Genomic DNA, 15,664 nt, shown 5'->3' on the forward strand with positions numbered 1-15,664 from the left:
CACATATTATGAATTGTAACGCTACATATATATTGACTTGTGAACCGCCCCCCACACACCTGTGGGCAATCACTGTTGCAGTATAAAAAGAGAGGCTGGTACGGGACCATTATTGTAATGATGCTCTGATGAAGGCTTTATGCCGAAGCCCGTTAGCCTGATGAAGCCAAAATAAAAAAATGGTGAACTGAGACCGGGTCTTGCTGTTTTTTGGATTTTTGGAGTGCAGCTATCCCATGTATCCTCATGGCTTTCCTCTTATTTTCTATAGGTAAAACTTTAAACAACATATTTGACTATACCTTATGGTTGAATACAGATTGTATTTTTAAGCTGTAGTGAAAATGCTGCCTAAACCAAGGCAGAGGGAGAAGTTATACGAGCCTTGTGGCTTCACGGTGTCCTGTTGCATGTCAGTATTCAGTCTCTGTGGTGGTTAAAGCTGGCTCTGTTTGGTGTAAGTGCTTAATAAAACAATGGGACGTCCCCATTCCCCCGGCCTGGCAGCGGAGCAGAGCTGTTACTGTGGAGATGCACAAGCCTCTGGAGGCTGTGTGTGTGTGTGTATGTGTGTGTATATATGTATATGTATGTATATCCATTTTGTATGTTTTTCTGCTCTTTGCTTTGTTTTGCTGCTCATTGCTCTTTGTGTATATTTCTATTTGAATGCATGAAAGAGAGAAAGAGCAAAAGAAAATTGCTCTGTGTGTATGAGTGTCCATTTTCTATTTCTGTTTTTTTTTTTTGCTTTGTTGTTCTGCTTATTGCTCTCTGCACGTATTTCACTTTTTGTGTGTAAGAGAGAGAGAGCAAAAGAAAGAAAAAAGGAAAAGAAATGTGTGTGTGTCTTAATGTTCTGCATAAGTGGATTGACTGTATGTATGCAGGTGTGAGTGCATGTATGTGTGTCTGCACATGTCTCTGCACCTGCTGTGCCACCATATATCCATATGTGTGTGTGTGTGTGTGTGTGTGTGTGTGCCTGAGTCTCTTTAAGTGTAACTCTCCAGAGCCCAGTGGCCATTACTGTACGGTCAGCCACAGGCCTCCAGAGCTCAGTATTTAAGCTGTGAAACGAAACCTCAGCCTTTAATTGAAACTGATTGTCTGTGGGACCAAAACCGGACCACCTCACACAGTCGGTCTAATGTATTTCTCACAGTCTGGAGGGGGAAGGAGAGAAGAAATATAACCGTTCAGCTTGCCAAATATGCACACATCCCTTCAAGCGAAACCAGGCCGTCCTTTCATGTGAGGTTACAGCTTCACCCCTCCGCTCCCAGAGACTGCTGGCTCCCTGCGCCGCGCCTGCGGGAGCGTATGAGAGTCATTTTCCCCACCGCTGCCACCTGTGAGGGATGAGAGTGTAATGAAGCCGTGATTCATTTTGTTGTTTTTCATTTCGTCTGTTTCCTCCAGCTGTCCTTGTGCGGTTCCTGACCAGGCGCTTCATCGGTGAATATGCCTCCAACGCCAGTGAGTGTTTCCAGACTTGACCAAACGGTGCTGGTGGGTTGTTGGGGGTTTGGCGTTGGCCCAGGAGAGCAAAGCTTACCCACAGAAACCGGGGATATTGCTAAGTGTTCAGTCACATCCTAGCTAGTTACATCTGTACACCATTTTGTCTCTTAGTGGTGCATACATTTCACCTGAGCATCCCTGGTGTTAACAACGTTGAATACCTCTTAACTATTGTAATACTGTAGAATTCACAAAGTTTACTGTAAAATTGCAAGTTCCATATTGCAATTTCAGCGTATATCTACTGCAATGTCAGTAACATATCACCTCAAAAGAACCAAACAAGACAAACAAAAGCAAATAAAGATGACAACACATCAAAACTCAACAAGGAGAAAAACAGTATAACATAACAAAATGCATAAATGGGAATATAGTCAATAAATTGAATTAAAGCATAAATAAATGTAAATTAACACATGATACAAAAACATATCACACTGAATGCAAAACATATCCGATTGTACAAAAATCTGATACACGATTAATTAAAATAATTTAGATCAGTGTAGAATTTTAAGAATCAACATTTTGAGAGTGTTATTTGTTTTTATTGTGCTTTTATTCCTCGTTGCAGATTCCCTGTATCATAAAAGACTGTCCATCGATGGCAGACAGCTGAACCTGGAGGTGTTTGACCCCTGCTCTCAGGTACGACATGTCAATAACACACCAGACACGGATGTAGTGTAGTGGAGGGTGAACCTATCCCAACTCAACTTTTTACTTGAGAAATAGAGTTTCGGAGGTTCAGTCGACCTCGCAGTAAGAAGATCCTGGGTTTGAATCTTGGTCCCTTTCTGTGTGGAGTTTGCATGTTTTTCCCATGTTCACATAGGTTTCCTCCCACATTACAAAGACATGCAAGTCAGGTGGACTGGAGACTCTTAAGTTGTCCATAAGTGTGAATGTGAGTGTCTGTTTAAGTATGTCTGCCCTGTGATGGACTGGGTGTTTCCCTGCTGTCCACCCAGTGCATGCTGGGATAGGCTCCTGCCCCCCCATGCCTGTGAAAAGGAATGAATGGGTAAAGAAAATGAATGAATCAGGTTTCCAAAGCTTTTCAAACAGACATCTTTATAATATGAATTCACTGTGTATACATTATAGTCAGCAGTATGAGACTGATGACAATAATGTCTTTTCAAAATAATACACCATAACCAATGATATGAACAATATATTTTCATTATAGCATTAGCTTGTTCGCCTTATGGTGATCATCAATCAGATTTCAGAGTTTAGCCAACTTTTTTACGTACGACTATATCACTGCCACCAAAAATCCAAATCCATAAATCATCGCTGTCAAAAAACCCCTCATATCTCTGAAATGTCAACTTTTTAGGAACTAGGAAAAGCAGCCTTGTTTTTAGCTTGACCACCATGCATTTAGTGTAAAATTGCAAGTTCCATATTGCAATTTCAGTGTACAGCTACTGCAATTCAGCTTTTCAGGATTTTTTTTGCTTTTTTGCTGGTTTTTAGCTTGACCACCAGTTTATCCAAAGGGGTTTGAAAATGTTTTATGAGCCCAAGAACTGTAAAAATCTCCTGAACCCATAGAATACAATGTAAGCCTTCAATTGAAGTGAAAACATGAAAATCCCTGATATTGGAGCAACAAGGTTTTCACATAACAGCAGCAAAACACTAGTCCAATTTCAGTACGTATGCTACACGCCCATGACCTGGAATGAACTGCGGTCAGATATTTACCTTGGGCAGGCACGTGTACCATCTGTACCGCACTTAAAGTTCAGGATCCAAAGGGATTTATGAGAGTATCCCGAGGCGATGTGTGTCGATAGCTGGCCCTTTGAAGGAGAGAGCCATACAACCTGCTTACCTCTCTTTCCCTCAGCAAGGCCAAAGACCTGAGAGGCCTTTTACTACAGAGTTAGTATTTTATTTTATTGGAAAACCCCGAGGCGCAGGAGGAAAGCGGTCAGTCATTGTCTTCCTCGGTTCAGCTCACTGCAAAATGAATGCTACAGTGAGTCTATAGCCTTCCCTTCTTTCTTTATGACCTGGACCGCATAAAGAAACTATAGAGTCTGTAAAGAGAGAGAGGGCTGAGGTAGGGATGAGTGGGTTTTTACAGCGCTGAGGCATCGTGTTTTAGGGCTCGGACATGTGCCTGGGCCCCTCGTCCTTCCTATTCTGTTTTTTTTTCTGCTCAAGGTCAGTTGAATTCGTGCTGAGTCCTGTTCTTGCTCTGCGGGTTACTGCTGTCACTCCGACTACAGTAAAAACATGTGGTTATATATGATGTGGCATGGTTATGGTGCAAAAATAGTGGAAACGGACTCAAAAGTGCTACTAGTGGAGTTTAAGTTGTTTAGCCTAAAAGATCACACATCAAAGTTAAAAACATCTCTAAACACTATAGTCTCTAGTTGCTTAGGGTTAGGGCAACTAACAGCAGGAGCCAGTTGCATAAATTTAGTTTAAGACCAGTCTAAGCCTTAGACTGGTCTTAGATTCTCAAGTTAGACTAGTCTAATTAAGACTGTCTGTTGCATAAGTATTAAGACTGACTTATTTTGAGTTAGCCACTGTCCCCCTGACTTAACTTTGTTGGTATGGCAACAAGGAGGCCTAACTGTCAAAGTGGGGAGTTTAAATACTGAAGCTATATTTCATACAAGATGGCAAATCTTTGGTTTTTGGAAAGAGCCTGAAGAAGAGAGCGAGTCTTTGGAGACAGAAACAACCCATTAGAGATCTACAATAATCAAGAAGTAGTAGAGTGACTGTGATTCCCTAGAGAAACTATCCTTATGCTGAAATCTGACATAAGTCAGTTACTGTTTTTACACTGTTTTTATTGCTTTTTTTATATTCTTTTTGTGTGTTTATATTCTGCTTGTCTTGTTTTTCTCTGCTGAATCTATTGCTTTTGCTGCTGCAACAACCTAATTTCCCCACAGGGATCAATAAAGTTTCATCTTAAGTTGATTAGGGAGGCTGTGTGGTAGTCAATAGGTCGCCGGTTTGATCCCTAGTGCCGACAGCGGCCAATACTGCCACATAAATGCCACTGACCAATGATGCCTAAACACCATGTATATGAGTTAAAGCCTGCTCCAAGGATGAGTTTAGAAACTAGTTAACGGTGGTAAAATTACTGTGACACTACTGTCCAATATTTCTGTGTGGTTGTATCTGTAAAAACATACCTATACAGTGGCACCTGAATTCAATGTGGTCGCTGTGATACCAAAATAAAAGCGTGTGTTGTCTCTGGCAGAGCTCGGAGGCCAGGTGTATACTGGAGGAGCCGGTGGACTGGGCAGACGGCTTCGTGGTGGTCTACAACATCAGCGACCGGACCTCCTTCATAAACGCCAAGAACGTCCTGCGGCAGATTCGGGAGGCGCGCATGGACAACTGCAAAGGGTCAGAAGCAGCACAATAAGGGAATCTTACTGAAGGAGACTAGGACAGTGGACAGAGGCTGGGGAACAAAACACTGATGTGTCTTTAGAAAGTTTGGCTCTTGTTGAAAGTGTACAGAGTTGGCAGATCACAGCATCTGTTGGACCATAAGTTTGTTTGCATTGTGATTCCTACGTACCCAAGTTACACTGCTAAGAACCTGAACTGTAACCCAGACCTGGGCAAAATATTAATTGTCCCTGATTGTAACCGAATTTGGAGTGGGGGTGTTACTGTCCGTCCATCTGTCAAACGTGATATCTCAGGTGATATCTAAGACACCACTGGTCTGATTTTGATGAAACTTGGAGGGATGATGCATTTTGGCATTTAAAAAAAATACAGATTAACCTGAAGGGGGCGCTATAATTGAAGGTCAAAATTTCGAACTTTGAAAGGCCATAACTGCTACACAACTGGTCAGATTTTAATGAAACTTGAGGAGAGAAAGATACATCTTGCTACTGATTGGCCCAAGGGGTGCCTGCATCATTTGTGGGGGGCGAGATGTTTACTTGTTGCAACTACTTTTTTGTAGTTTATTGCCAACTTATGTGCCAGATGGTGGGGCTTGGCACAGTAGAATTTGTGCCAAAACAACAGGACTGTATTTTAAAGTCAATTTAGGATCCGTCTCTGGCACTATTAGTTTGCCATGATGCAGTAAACTCCACCCATCTGGTGCTCCAAGCAGACCAAAACAAATGCTAAGGATTTACTACTATATGACCCAAAGCTGCTGTAAACACTAATGCAAAAAAGACTCTCCTTGCCCTACTTTCTATGATGCTGAACAGGAATCCTGATGCAGGCTTGAGCGTGAGGAATGTTGGGAGTCCTGACTGGACCTGACAAACGAAAAATGATAAATGTTTAATGATAAAGAGTGAGGGATCCACTTCAAACCTAGAGACATCCAGTAGATTTGGTCTGCTGGAAAATGGGCCAACCGTATCCATCAAGCTGCCTGTCTTTTGCCAAGGCATCCTGATAATGTAGAGAGAAGAGATTTATCTAGCCAGCGACAAGTATGCAGGTGTGAATCTAGATCTTGACATCAGTGATTGATGATGGCGATGAGGACTGGAAAATAAGTGTAGATTTCTAACCCTGGGCTCACCCATGTTAATTAGAAAGTTAAATGCACTCATCCAAAACAACAGCTTTACAGTGAGAATCAGAATCAGTTTGCATATGCAAGGAATTCCCTTTAGAAATAAAAGAAAGTTGTGTATAAGTAGTATATAAAACATTTAAAAAAATAAAAATAAATAATATATAATAATATAAAAAATTTAGGAACTATGGGTCTCTTTTCTATACAATATGCACACAGTTCTCTGTTACAGCCTGACTGATTGCACTGATGGGAAGCTATGGAAATCAGTAATAGAGAAAAAGAACAGAAATATACAATATATAGATCTAGAGAATATTGCACTGGGTTCTGAGTGGTTAAAAAAAGAAAAAGACTGAGTTAGAATAAACAGAGTATGAATATGTCTATAGTTGAGTATAGGAACTGACTATAGTTGGTGCATGTGCCGGATATCAGCAAACCACCGCTGAACGTTACCACAATAATTTTTGGTGTAAAACTCTGACAGTGCTCATATTGGCTCCACATCTTCCATATCTTTGAGGTTGATTCCAGTGTCTGCTCTGTAGCAAGACAGTCTTTCACCTCAGATTTGATCACCAGTCCACACTGATCAACAGGCACCTATCTGTTGCAGGGACATGGAGGTGCCGGTCTGCCTGGTGGGCAACAAGCAGGACCTGTGCCACGCCCGGCAGGTCCGTGAGGAGGAGGGCCGCTGCCTGGCGCAGGAGAACCGCTGTCACTTCCAGGAGGTGTCAGCCGCCGAGAGCTACCAGGACATCGCCAACCTCTTCACCCAGCTCATCCGGCAGGTGATGGAGCACCTGAAGTACCGCGCCGACCGCCGCCGCTACAGCGGCTCCAAGTCCATGGCCAAGCTCATCAACAACGTGTTCGGGAAGAGGAGGAAGTCTGTGTGACGGGCCCAGTGAGGCGGCTGCAGATCAGCTGGCTGGACTGGGAGTTTGAGTTCATGGACCCAAATTAGAGGAAACTGGCCAAGAGGTTACACGCTGTGTCTGATAACGACATACACGGTCACCTCAACACTAACCCTGCGTTCACCCTGCCAGCAACTTGGTTGATGGGTCGCTCTATTTGGACTGGTTGTGGGTGGTGCCAGACACTCTGATTGCATCCATGTAGTGGTCTGCAGCTGCAAAGGCTACAAATGCAGACCATGAACAGTGTTCAGACCATGAGCACTGGGCATCTTTTCAAAGTCAGTCTACACTTTAGCTCTCATATAGCCAATGATCTTTTTGGCTATGTATAGCCCAGTTTTAGACCAAGCAGTATAGGCCTAAATACATTATTACGCATTTAAACAATGCATAAACTGCTGTAAATATCAGAAATATGCATCAGAGAAGTCCATATACAGATAATACTTTATTTTTGTCATATACCCCAGAAGAAACAATCTAAGATGTAATCTTAGGATGTAGACCTCTACTAAACTTTCATTTATAAACCCTATGTAGCCTTTTGTTAGGCTAGACATCTATAACCATTTAGACATTTTTAAACGCTAATCAATGTAAAATTGCTCAGTGGGTACCATCAGTCCAACGCTGGATGCAGCTGTTCTCCAAGCATCGTTTGGCACAATTATTGTTTATGAAACTAAATCAAATCAGTAGGGAGATAAGGAAGCGTGCAAATCTGGCCGATGACCGCGAACAGTTCAGCTGTGGCCAACTTTTCTCAGCCGAGAAGCTTGTTGTTCCCTGATCGCTCAGCTCCACTGGAAATGAATGGACTGCTGGTAACTTGATCATGTTGCTCACAGTGTGAACACAGGGGGAGCCCATACTGCAGCATGCTGTGTGAAAAAATCAACATGCTACATGATAATTTCAACATGCTACATGATAATTTCAACATGCCACATTCAAGCCATACTGCCCAATAGCATCTCATTGCCTTTGTTCTCTGTGATTGGTCCAGTCGACTATCACTCATGGCAGAGCATTTTGGGAAATTTTTTGCCATGCTAAATCCTGGAAAACAGTATAACCTCCTGTCAATTTCAACATGTTGGAGAAAAAATGTCCCTTCAGTTCAGTGTAGTGATGACAGCTCACTGCCCAGTAGGTAGGACAAGGTCAGGATGAGGGAACAAACCTCTGGGGTCTTGAGGCGTTTTCCCACCACTTTAATGAAAAAATGTTGAAAATGTTTTTCTTGGTAATGCAACTCTTTGGAAGCCATAGTGTTTATAATGAAAGTTAAAGGACATGTACTGTATAGATTATAATAACTCATATCCTCTCTCACAGCTCATATTGCCATAACTTACTGGTAGTCAAGACTGAAGATGGTAATTCGATTTTTATTCTCCAATTAGAGAGGCAATATCTTTAAAACAGTGTCATCAGAAATATCTTGCTAATTGGTATATTGCACAATTCATGTATTTATTTGGTCTTTTCATAAAATCAGAAGACAGATATCTTGAGAGCAAGTAATTCAAACAGGAGAACTAAAGAAAACAAACACATAACAACTAAGAGCATTAACTCAACTTTATGTGCATTTAATGCCCCAGCTACAGTATTGTTCTTCTCAAATCCAGTTATGTCACCGTGAAGCTGTAAAGAAAAAAATGTATCATATAACCATGAAAAATATTTTCAGGTATGCAGTGTATTTCTTGTCAATGAATGTTCCTTCTGTAAATACTGTAAAAACATAAGCTGTTCCAGAGGAAATTAAAGTTAAACATTGCTTAATCAGACTCCTGTTTCAGTTCTTCAGAGGGGCTTCTGTTACGCTCTCAGCTAAATAATATTTTCATAAGATGACCGTGAGAGAAGGCATTTCTCTAAAGCCCTCGGTGAAGCGGAATTTCCTGTGTGTAATCACTAAAAATAGCAGGTTTGGAGGGAAAGTGAGAAACACACTATTACATGATACTAAAGTCTTTGGCCTCCAAAACAAGGAAATGCTCTTGTTGTATCCACTAGATGGCATCACTGTTATCCTAATATCTCGCCACTTGCCTTCTAGAGCAGGGTGCTCTTCTTCTTCTATGGTTATGGTACGGTTCTATGGTTATGGGCCGGACCTAGTACATACTGAATCAGTCGAAATGATACAATAGAGAGATGTAACAGTGAAGAATAAAATGGGAAAATTGAGCCAGTCAAAGGTTTGGACACATGCATTTTTCTTTATTTTATTTTATTTTATTACATTTTTTCACATTTTAGAATAATAGTAAAGACATCAAAACTATGAAATAACACAAATGGAGTTGTGCAGTGACCAAAAAAAGTGTTAAACAAATCAAAACTATCATCATCATCAATCATATCGGGGTGATATGGTGATTTTGGGATACTGTGACACACAATTCTGACAAAATGAGGTATAGTAGGAATATTTTTTGAAAATTTCAGTTTTGTTTGACACACCTAACATTACCATTTGGTTCGATGACACTGACTTGATTATTTCACGTGATTTTGCATCCGATAAAAAATCCTCATGATTATTTATCAATACACAGGATATGATGTTAATATCCCTTGTGCCATAATGCAAGGTGAGCATTCCTATAGAGACCAAATTCAGAGTTTAACAGAATGATACACTACCATACTAATGAGTACCACAGAAAACATCAGGCTACACCGTCATAAATCTACAGCACCATAAGACAGGCAGCAACATTCACCAGCTACCTACTCTAGCTTCAGGGTGAGTGAGTGTAGGCAAATCATTGGGGTTATCAAGCGGTTATCACCTTCCTTCCTTCACCGATGTTTCGTTGAATTAGGCCCACGACTCAGCAGTCCGCATATCCACATTGTATCTGTTTAGGCAAAGCTAAGTCTGACTGGCCCTGCTGGCTTGTCTGGCAGCTTCTCATTGAATGCCAGGGTCCACTCAGCTGTCCAGCCACCCTCAATGTTTGTGATATTTATTTCAACCATATCACCCAGCCCTAATTAGAGTGCAGATTACAATATGCAATATGCCTTCCTCATGGTGCTTCAAAGACAAACAACACAAAATAAGGGTGACACCCATGTAGGAACTGGTTGTCATGCCACTCCTGAACACAAGGGGTCAATATGTTCACTAGTGACTAAAACCTACAGACATCTGAAAAAGATCAATGAGTGGTAAGCGCTGCCAGTGTCTTCTTAACATATTGAAATATCTTAATCTTGGTTTCTCTGACATAATTCAGATGTATATATATGTATATATATAGTTTTCACTGTTACAACTCAGGTAAAAGATACCATGTATATATATATATATATATATATATATATATATATATATATATATATATATATATAGAATATAGATATATAAAGTCTTATTCAAAACTAATTTTGACACATTTTAACTGAAATCAATTGCATGTGCCTGTGCAGCAGCAATAAGCATATTTTGAATTCAGTATAGCTCAGATAAAGCATGTATTTCACCAAGTGGACAATCTCAGAGACAGAGATAGATGATAACATGAAACCTGTGAGGCTATGTAAATGATGAAATGTTAAATAAAATTAGCTCTTCTGATTGTTCAGCACCTCTTCCACATATCCAGTTGGAATTATTTGTTAAAGAACATGTATAAAACGCTGCTGTTATGCAGCAGGCTCCCTTAAAATACACTGAAACTCATATTAATCAACATTACAGCACAGGTAGCAAAGGAAAGCCAATCTACTACTTCTTTTGAATTATATTATTATCATGAATATAATTCCCATTTCATTTGGGTTGTTAATAAACAGAAGAAGAACTGGGTAGTTAGCATGAGCAGCGATAGCCACCATGGCTGAACAGACAGAGAAAAGAGCGCCACCTACAGAAACTCAAACTGCTTCAACAGAAAATCCAAGCTCCGCCCACACTGTTTGATTGACAGGTGATCTCTGGGAAGTGCAGTGCAGAAACACCACAGCAATGAGCGCTTAGCACCAAAGATGTCGCCAAAATATATAAAGAAAAAAACATGGATATTGCAGTTTACCACTTTAAAATAAATCTATTTAAATTCTGCTCTGTGTAAATCTGTGACCCTGTAGAATACACTTCATATAAACTTTAATTTGATTCCTTGCTTTTGTCCCTCAGTCTCTTCTTCTCCCTCCCTCTTCTCCTCTGTCTGTCTCAGTTTTTCCTGCGGAGAGGAGCGCAGACGGATGGAGACAGAACGTCCAAGCGTGGCCTTGTAGCTTCAGGTCAGTGATCTTATTTGGCCCCTGTGTGGAGGAGGAATTGGTTTTGGCTCAGCCGAAGACAACCATTCGACCAAGGGGATTGGATGCTGCTGGGACGCCGCGAGAGCCAATCAGAAAGGCCATCGATCAGTTCCCCTTAATCTCACAGCTGGTGAGCACATCCCCACTCCAATCTAAAACGCCACAGCTTAGTCAGACTGACAGGGGATTGGATGGCTTCCAACGACTTGAACCTTCACAGCAACGGACCCACTGAGGACCAGGAGCAGCTTCTCTAAAGCATCAGATACTAGTTCACTCTCAGGTTCTCACCATCCTCTCATCCTCTCCATGGTCGTTTAGTCTAGTGTTGCGTCTTAAAATCATATTTTTCCTTATGAAAAGTGGAAAAAATATGCCAAATGGGTGAGATCATTTCACTTGTTTCCAATGCAAATCAACTCATCTTCAAGAATTTTCTTGAATCAAGTGATATTAGCTTCATAATAGTGGTGCAAGCTGCCGTATTTCTAGATATTGTCCGAAAATTCTTGAAGCAGGCGAAACTGCTTTGGAAACAAGTGAAACTGATTTTTCCATAGTTTAAGGAAAACAGTATTTTAAGACTGAAAGAAAGACTAAATAACTTGCTATGATGGACATTTTATATACATATATATATATATATATATATATATATATATATATATATGTTTTTTGCAGTGTACTACGCTGCCTGAGTGCACACAGTGATCAGATGCTGAATGTATATATGAAGAGCTTCATTCAAAAAAAGAGACATCCACCCTCTGAAAAATGTGACTCCTACTCTGACAAAACAATTACTGGCATATAAGCAAAAATTCATTATTGAATATTATTTAATTTATTTGGTTTCTTGAGCCCTTCACTAAAAAAAATATAAACATTTTAGAGGATGTAATCATCTGGGTTTTTTAAACGTTGAGCATTGAACGTAAGGCAAACATTTTTTTAAATGGATGCATGCAGTAGCATTTTGGAATAAAACCCTTCATATGTAGATTGATATGAATAGTCTACAGTCTGTTTTATGCCCTGCACTCCCCCCTTGCTCTAAATATGATGTCCTGTTGTCCCTGCACTAACTACTTATGCTTGTACTCATGTTACTATGTGAGTTGTTGATATTTTCCTGCACCAATCCCACCAAGACTTCGCAAATAAAGCGATTCTGAGTCTGATAAAGCACCTAATATTAAATCATACTCCAGCTGTTGTTCTCTGTTGCTCAATCGCATTCGTGCCTCTTCTTCTCCACAGCATCCAGGTGACCTGTGGATGAACTAGGAAGAGAGAAAAAAAAGATAATTTGTGAAGCCGACCTCCATAACTTAGAACAAGGCAAAATAAGAGCTGGAAACATTTGAGATGCTTGAAAACAGTGCTTGAGTGCTTGATTTCTTAAACCTGCAATAAGACCCTGTAACCAATCCTGAAACTAACGTGTGCTACGTGGAGATTTCCGTGAGACGTAATGATATAAACAAACAGCCACACACGCGGACCAGCTGTGTTGTTGTTTTCACCTCTTTCCTAAAACTTGTTGTCAAAGTCGGCCCGAGTAATGGCGAATCGATGAAGCGAGCGAGTAAACGTTTTCAACAAGTAAACTTGCTACCTGCCGCTTCACTTCATTGTGGGACATGTAACCTTCAGCGGGAGAAAAATCTGGCAAAGCGAGACTGGTAACTGGCGATATTACTCCGTAGGTACGTTTATTTTAGCCATTAGCCTTTATGCACGGTTTGTCCTTAAGGGCTTCCGTTGCCGGGTAGCTTTGCTGTGTGCGTTTACAAAATGTGTTGCGGTTGCTGTCACCCTCTAGTGGTCAGAAAAAATCGCGTAGTGTAGCTTTAAAATGAAAGTGATATGTACACTTTTGAGGTTGTCAGCTTAAGCACTATTAAACCCTAGGAGCTGCATGGAAAAACAACTGCCACATTCCCAGGAGCTACCACAAATTCAGGACTTTTAGAGCCTCATAGAGAAGCTTTAGGAGCCTGCAGGGGTGTGTCTAGGGGGTGGCCTGGGGTGGCAAGGGCCACCCCTGAAATCTGACTGGCCACCCCAGGTGCCACCCCCAAATCCTCAGTTATGATTGGCTGATGGGCATGTTAGAGGTGGGTTTTTTTTTGTTGTTGTTGTTGATTTTTGTTCAAAACTATGCTCCTGTGTTCCAAGAAACATGCCTTCAAGCAATGGGAAGCAAAGAGAAAACCGGGATCTTTTGATGTGACAAAAAAAAAAGTATGTCTGACCAAACCGAATGGCAAACATGAATGCAGCACCTGAAGATAAAAACCAAGAGGTAATGTTAGTAGCCTACATTTTTTATATGCATACAATAGAGAGTGATGCTTGGAAACATGGATAATTCTGTTTATTTTCAACCTGGGCCTTGTGTTCAAAATTTCATCACTCTCAACCTTTTTCATATCAAGCACCCCTAATTCAGGCCACGGACCCCCATTTGATAGACCTGGGCCTGGACCTGGATCTGTGCCTTTTCATGGGCCTGTTCCTGGGCCTGTTTCTGGGCCTGTTCATGGGCATGGACCTGGACCTGAACCTATGCCTTTTCCTGGACCTGTTCCTGGGCCTGTTCCTTTTCCTGGGCCTTTTCCTGGGCCTGTTTATGGGCATGGACCTGGATCTCTGCCTTTTCGAGGGCCTGTTCCTGGGCCTGGACTGGGGCCTGTTCCTGGGCCTTTTCCTGGGCCTGTTCCTGGGCCTGTTCATGGGCCTTTTCCTGGGCCTGTTCATGGGCATGGAGCTGGGCCTTGACCTGGATCTGTGCCTTGTCCTGAGCCTGGACTGGGGCCTGTTCCTGGGCCTTTTCCTGGGCCTGTTTACGGGCATGGACCTGGGCCTGGACCTGGATCTGGATCTGTGCCTTTTCCTGGGCCTGTATATGGACATGGACCTGGACCTTGACCTGGATCTGTGCCTTTTCCTGGGCCTGGACTGGGGCCTGTTCCTGGGCCTTTTCCTGGGCCTGTTTACGGGCATGGACCTGGGCCTGGACCTGAATCTGTGCCTTTTCCTGGGCCTGTTCCTGGGCCTGTTCCTGTTCCCAGTCATGGGCCTTTTCCTGGGCCTGTTCATGGGCATGGACCTGGGCCTGGACCTGGATCTGTGCCTTTTCATGGGCCTGTTCCTGGGCCTGTTTCTGGGCCTGTTCCTGGGCCTGTTCATGGGCATGGACCTGGGCCTGGACGTGGACCTGTGCCTTTTCCTGGGTCTGTTCCTGGGCCTGTTCCTGGGCCTGTTCCTGGGCCTTTTCCTGGGCCTGTTCATGGGCATGGACCTGAGCCTGGATGTGGACCTGTGCCTTTTCCTGGGCCTGTTACAGGGCTTACAGGGCTTACCTGGGAATCCTCTGGCGCCGTGTTCTGCTGGACCGCCATGTACTTATTCCTCTTGTCTTGTTTTCTCTTCGCCTCCATTATGCCAAAAAGTGAAATACCTCTGTGGGCCGCTGCACGCTCTGTACGCTTTGTACCTTGGAGTTTTAACATTGTAACATTCAAGATTCAAGATTCAAGAGATTTATTTGTCACATGCATGATTGTACATGTACAACAGCAGTAAAATGTGGTTGCAACAACTCCGACAACTGTGCAAATAGCGAACGTAGTAACAGGATATCAATAATAATATATAATAATATAAAGCTATATACAGGGAAAAATGACAAGTATCATAAAAGCTATATGTACATAATAACATAGGATAGAAATAAAAAATACAAATAAAAAATAAAAAAAGCAAGGAATAGATAAAATAAGTAGAAAGGTGGTCAGTTATAAACAATTTACAATTTACAATTATCAGTGTATAAACAGTGTGTAAGGTGCTGAGCTGCAAAAGGATGCAGAGTGCAAAAAAGTACAGGATGTATATTGTGTGGGGTTACATATAGACCGTACATATGGACCGTATGGCCTGAGGGAAGAAGCTCCTTCTCAGCCTCTCAGTCCTGGCCATGATGGAGTGGAGACGCTTGCCAGAGGGCAGCCACTGAAACAGTTTGTGGTTGGGATGGTGAATGTCCTTAATGATCCGGTTTGCCCTAGACCTGCACCGCCTGGTGTAAATGTCCTGGAGGCAGGGCAGTGCTGTCCTGGTGATACGTTCGGCGCATCGGATCACACTGTGAAGGGCTTTCTTGTCCTGAGAGCTGCAGTTGCCGTACCAGGCAGTGATGCTCCCAGAGAGCACAGACCCTACTGTGGCAGAGTAGAAGGATTTCTGCAGCGCTGTGGAGATCTTGAACTTCCTCAGCCGCCTGAGGTGATACAAGCGCTGCCTTGCCTTCTTCACCAGGGTGGAAATGTATGTGGACCATGTCAGGTCCTCAGAGATG

The 15,664-nt window shown here is 42.2% G+C and overlaps 1 protein-coding gene across 1 annotated transcript in view; it reads left to right on the forward strand.

Annotated features, from left to right (window-relative positions):
• The window catches only part of LOC139916152 (ras-related and estrogen-regulated growth inhibitor-like protein), a 10,174-nt gene extending 2,890 nt beyond the window's left edge, over window positions 1-7,284 (forward strand). Inside the window, exons 2-5 of the mRNA XM_071904958.2 lie at window positions 1,423-1,479; window positions 2,102-2,175; window positions 4,778-4,926; window positions 6,702-7,284. Coding sequence (XP_071761059.2) covers window positions 1,423-1,479; window positions 2,102-2,175; window positions 4,778-4,926; window positions 6,702-6,987 — 566 coding nt within the window. The 3' untranslated portion in view covers window positions 6,988-7,284. The remainder of the gene's footprint in view (window positions 1-1,422; window positions 1,480-2,101; window positions 2,176-4,777; window positions 4,927-6,701) is intronic.
• The last annotated feature ends 8,380 nt before the right edge of the window (window positions 7,285-15,664 follow it).

Source organism: Centroberyx gerrardi, chromosome 4, assembly GCF_048128805.1.
Source record: "Centroberyx gerrardi isolate f3 chromosome 4, fCenGer3.hap1.cur.20231027, whole genome shotgun sequence".
NCBI classification, from domain to species: Eukaryota; Metazoa; Chordata; class Actinopteri; order Beryciformes; family Berycidae; genus Centroberyx; species Centroberyx gerrardi.